General features: G+C 40.7%; 1 protein-coding gene across 4 annotated transcripts; it reads right to left on the reverse strand.

Annotated features, from left to right (window-relative positions):
- Positions 1-730: 730 nt before the first annotated feature.
- On the reverse strand, positions 731-1,861 carry Actbl2 (actin beta like 2). 4 transcript variants are annotated; one of them, XM_077795767.1, is made up of 2 exons: positions 1,733-1,861; positions 731-1,606 (listed from the first exon to the last, which is right to left on the reverse strand). In XM_077795767.1, exons 1-2 carry the CDS (start codon positions 1,859-1,861, stop codon positions 731-733), a joined length of 1,005 nt encoding a protein of 334 aa, XP_077651893.1. The 4 variants fall into 4 exon arrangements, with proteins under 4 accessions (XP_077651893.1, XP_077651888.1, XP_077651896.1 ...); XM_077795762.1 differs by having other exon boundaries at positions 731-1,497; positions 1,609-1,861; XM_077795770.1 differs by having other exon boundaries at positions 731-1,069; positions 1,235-1,861.
- Positions 1,862-5,663: the final 3,802 nt, after the last annotated feature.

The raw sequence follows: 5,663 nt of genomic DNA on the forward strand, positions 1-5,663 counted from the left end.
ATGTTGAAATATGTTTGACCAGCAGAACTCCACCATGAGCTAGAAATTAGTTGATGTATGTACAACATTAATCGAATGATGGTTGTTTCATTATGCTTACTTAAAAGGGAAACAATTAAAATTCAGAACTATTAAAGTAGTAAAGAAATTCACATTCACTGTTCAAAAAGCCAGATATAGTAATACCTTTTAAGTTGTAATATTTTATTTTCCTGGTGCATGTGTGTATATGAATATTATTGGCCTGCATATTATTTTTATATGATTATACATCATATCCATACAAAGATATAAACAAACCCAAAATACCTAGCTAATAAGACATGGTTACTAAATAATAAATGCTTTTTACAGATTTGAAAAGTCTGCTGTTGTTGAGTATTTTAGCAAGAACTAGATTTTTAAAGCTTGAAAATTCTAGCTATCCATTCTGAAATGACATGTCTCATGATTTTACTCCTTGTCACTTATTTCATTTAAGTAAGCTTAACTTTTGTTGAGCCCTCTATAAGAAGAAAATAGAAGATGGTATCAGGATTCTCCTTCAGCTGATAGAGATCATGGTGTGGTTAGCAAGACCAGAGCCCAGGATACTTGGATGGAGAGATGGGTTTGCTGGACTACACACTAGGAAGAGTGGATTATTTACCTTAATTCTAGTGGGCGAGAGTCGTACCATCAGAAGACCTAGAAAAAGGGAAAACGTAAATCTCTTAACATGCAGTCCCATTCAGAAGCATTTCCTATGGACAATAGGAGGACCAGCTTCATCATATTCTTGCTTACTGATCCACATCTGCTGGAATGTGGACAGGCTGGCCAGGATGGAGCCCCCAATCCAAACAGAATACTTCCGTTCTGGGGGAGCTATGATCTTGATTTTCATGGTGCTGGGTGCCAGGGTTACAATTTCCTTCTGCATCCTGTCAGCAATGCCTGGGTACATTGTGCTGCCTCCCGACAGCACAGTGTTGGCATAGAGATCCTTACGGATGTCCACATCACATTTCATGATAGAGTTGAAGGTCGTTTCATGGATCCCACTGGACTCAATGCCCAGAAAGGAAGGCTGGAAAATGGCTTCAGGGCACCGAAAGCGTTCATTCCCAATGGTGATCACCTGCCCATCAGGAAGCTCATAGCTTCTTTCAAGCGAAGAAGATGCAGCTGCACTGACCATCTCCTGCTCAAAGTCCAGGGCCACATAGCACAGCTTCTCTTTGACATCCCGCACAATCTCCCGCTCGGCTGTCGTGGTGAAGTTATAGCCTCTTTCTGTCAGGATCTTCATGAGGAAATCAGTCAGGTCTCTACCTGCCAGATCCAGGCGTAGAATGGCATGGGGAAGGGCATAACCTTCATAGATGGGCACAGTGTGAGTCACCCCGTCCCCAGAATCCATCACGATACCTGTGGTCCGTCCCGAGGCATAGAGGGACAACACGGCTTGGATAGCCACATACATGGCAGGTGTGTTGAAGGCCTCGAACATGATCTGAGTCATCTTTTCCCGGTTGATCTTGGGGTTGAGGGGTGCCTCAGTGAGAAGAATGGGATGCTCATCTGGAGCCACGCGGAGCTCATTGTAGAAGGTGTGGTACCAGATCTTTTCCATATCGTCCCAGTTGGTGACTACTCCATGCTCAATAGGATACTTCAGAGTCAGGATGCCTCTCTTGCTCTGGGCCTCATCTCCCACATAGCAGTCCTTCTGGCCCATGCCTACCATAACCCCCTGGTGCCGGGGACGCCCTACCATGGAGGGGAACACAGCCCGGGGGGCATCGTCACCCCCAAAGCCTGCCTTGCACATCCCTGATCCATTATCCACCACCAAGGCAGACAACTCGTCATCAATCATGGTATAGGATAGAATCTCTCAGATGGACGAGCACAAGTTAAATATAGAGTAAATACTAGACTGTGGTATGCAAGAGAAAGAAGGAAGAGTCCTAAGACACTCCAGAATGGCTTTCAAAGAGGGAAGCCTGCCCTGCCCTCAGAGGTATTTAAAGGAATACCCCACCCACATCCTCTCCCACCAGTTCCCAGCATTTCTGGGTGGAGTCACCTTCAGGTATTTAATAACAATGACAACTAAAGAAATCATTAATAGTCCTTCCTTCATAAGGAGAAAATTGGTTACCAAAGAGGCCAAATCTCAGGTCACTGTAATTAGGCAACCCACACACCGTTGTGAACCTGCTTGGCGAGGTCTCTAGATAACTATGTGATGTCATAGGAGATCTAAAAGCAAGATCAAAGGAGCTAGTGGTGGGCATGGCTAACACTTTCAGAAGGACCACTCCCCCCCTCGGTTTGCCCTCTGGGTTCATTTTTTTCTATATGAGCTTTAACTGTTCCATCTTAGCCTATTGTTTTTATGAAAGTTCTGACTCTGCAATCTTTACTTTTAAAATATTTTTTCCCCACAAGATTTCCAAGTTCACAAGTTGTCATCATAATGGAAGCTGTTTTAATGAATGAAAATAATGAGTGGCCAAGGGTGTCATGATAGCTGTAATTATAAATGCATATACTGATACCATGCAAAATGTAGAGATATTTAATAGACTTCTAATCTATCAGAGACCAAGTAAAAGTGATAGAGTAATCAATAAATTAAACCACTATAGATTTTTTTCTGATGTGAATTTCTGATAGCCAAATTTCATTAAGCACTTATCATACTAGACATTGTTCATAGACCTGGGTTTATTCAGTGCATGTTAACTGCATAGAGGTCCAATGCCAACTTTTTGGGATGATTTATTAATTAGAATGAAAATTATAAAAATTTTATTTGCAATCACTCAATTTGTATAAAGAACAAAATTAAATGATAAATTTGAAAACGACACATTTAAATCATAATTAAAATATTTTAACCTACCTAATATATATGCTTATTATAACACCAAATTTCTCTGTAGTTATTATAACATCAAACCTCTCTGTTATTAAAGTCTACATGAGTGAAATGGTATTACTTTCTTTCCATTGTCATTTAAAGAACAGTTTATTTTGATATTATGTTTAATATAGAAATATGGACAACCAGGAGAGATATGTACCATTATAAAATGTAGGACATTAGCAATGTGTTTCACAAAAGCAACAATTAAGAAAGCTTATTACTTCTGTTCCTATATGTGTTAGATAAATAGGATATAATCTGTTAGTTCTTCTAAAGTAAAATGACCTTCCTTATCCATGTCTGAGTTCTCCAAAGTTACATTTTTTGGTTTATTCATTCATTTGCCTAACAAAGCTCACTTTACAAGTGGTTGCAGCAACCCCTCCTTACTGAGCAGAAATATTCCCTCCAGTTCAAAGCCAGGAGAACTAGCTTCTGCCTTTGCCCAAGAGCCTGTTAGAAAGTTAGGGTAACACCATACTATGAGTGCTCAGCCCTTGCTTTGGCTTCAGTTTGCTATAGAATGATTTTTCTTTGGGTTTATCCAGTGCTGCAATGTGCCCTCAAAACCTTCTTGTTGAAAATCAGTCATGAAGAATGTTGTGTTTCACCACAAGACTCATTCATGGTTTTGCGTTGGGTCCCACCAGGACTAATTAACCTCTCTCTTACTATTTTTTTGTTAACTGAAAAATTTCTCCTTTAACAGGGTTAACCTGAATGGTTTTATAAACTTCCTTTTCATGTAGTGCAACCAAGCTTTTGAGTAAAATAATATTTCATTGCTCTAGGATGGTACTTCTGGGGATTTTTTTTCCTTTTAACCCTGTAACAAACTACATGTACATCCTACCAAATGGAAAATAAAATATGCATTGTATTAAGCACAGATTCCCATTTATGATTGCACTAGTCTGGAGTATAAAACAGAACCATGTCAGTGGAGGATCCAATACAGTACTAGGCACAGTCTTACGTCCTAGATTTACTAGAACACTGTCCAGAGATTTGCCTTTAAACTGAGGGCCAGAACCTAGTACAGTGAGCATTACTGATGCCTTTCAAGTGTGGCTGATGTGTGACTTTTATAGATGATCTGTTGGCTTTTGTTTTAGTGTTAATGTTCAGAGAAATTTTCATCATTATATATTCTTAAAACAAACTCTTTTACCTAACTCCCCATAATACAAGAGGGCACATAATAATTAAATAATCATTTAAAAAGGTCATCTCATGGGTTGGTTATGTTTTTTAAAAAATAGTAAGAATTTGTGTGAGTGAAACAGAAAAATGGGTTAATGAATGCTGGGCTGGGGGTGGGGGTGGGGGTGGGGGGAGGGAATGCTGTTCTTGGAGGGGCCAGATTTTCTAATTGAGTAGAATTTATAGCTGTTTAGGTTTACCTAAACCTTGAGGAGTCTTTATGCTTAACTTCCGAAACTCTCCAGAATCTTATATTCTTTTACATTTCACCTAGTTCAACTAAGATGCAGATATAAACAAAGTAAAACAAAACAAAAGTAAGAGTAAGGCATGGGTATGGCATCACAACCCAGGACGCTGGGCCTAGGTGACTGGAGGGCAGGGCCATTGTGCTCATCGTTTTGCCTTTGAAGAGCAACCTTGGACTTTTTTATTCAGCCCACAGACATTTATTAAGCTTCTCCCATGTGCTGGGCATGGGTGTTATACTGATGAATAAAACATAGCCCCTATTTTTGAAGTGTATTGTCTTATGGGTTAAAGTCACCTCCCTCTAGGCTGACAGATGGCACCTTGACATTGGTATGGAGCAGCTGGCTTGTGTTCTGACAGGGCATTTCCACTGATGGTCAGTTGTCAACATTTTGAATGTCACTCTCAGATACACAGATCATGAGTAGGGAGGCATGAAGATGGAGGGAAGGGCCCTTGAACCTGAGGTCAGGGCAAGGGAAAAGAGGTCCAGGGAAGATGTCCCTTGGGCTCAGTCTCAAAGGGTGGACAGGAGGCTGCCCATCAGTCAGTGGAGGCAATACTGCAGGCATAGGTACCACCAACAGGTAAAATCAGAGGATCAAGTGTGTATTTGGAATGAGGGCTGTACACAAGGGTCAGCAATGGTTTAGAGGCTGAGAACAAGCACTTGGATCTTCACAGGCTAGAGGGAGCGAGTGGAATTCCAAGACTGCGTGTCGCATTCTCTCAAGCTTACATGAGGTCTGACTAGAGTCTCTTTCCAGTGGCCCAAGGAGGCTGCGTCGTGGTGATTATCTCCTATCCAGACTCTCTTAAACAACACTGATGAGACTGGGAATTTTAATGAGTTTCCTTTTGGCCACCACCAATTTAGAACATTGAGGTCAGCTACCTTCCTCTTTGGTCCTCACCTGGTTTCGCCCACACTCTCTTTCCTTCTGTCCTTGATCAGTTTCCCAGAAGTTTACCTCTGCCAATGTGTTGATAGCTCAGAGTCTCCTTTAACTGGACTCCGCTGTTTGTACAGATTGATAACATATTTGATAAACAGACACAGGCATAGGTGGTTAGTGTGATTGTTCTCATTATACATTAATCTATTCACTAATAGAGATAGCCAACCATTTTTATTTCTTTTCCTACAGATTTTATCGATGTATTATAGTTGTACATAATGATGTAATTTGCTGTTACATATTCACATATGCACACAATGTAACAATTTAATTTGGCCAATATCACTCCCTAGCACTTCCCTTCTCCCTCCCTATCTCCCAACCCTGTGGTC

Source organism: Urocitellus parryii, chromosome 1 (genome assembly GCF_045843805.1).
Source record: "Urocitellus parryii isolate mUroPar1 chromosome 1, mUroPar1.hap1, whole genome shotgun sequence".
In the NCBI taxonomy this organism is placed as follows: Eukaryota; Metazoa; Chordata; class Mammalia; order Rodentia; family Sciuridae; genus Urocitellus; species Urocitellus parryii.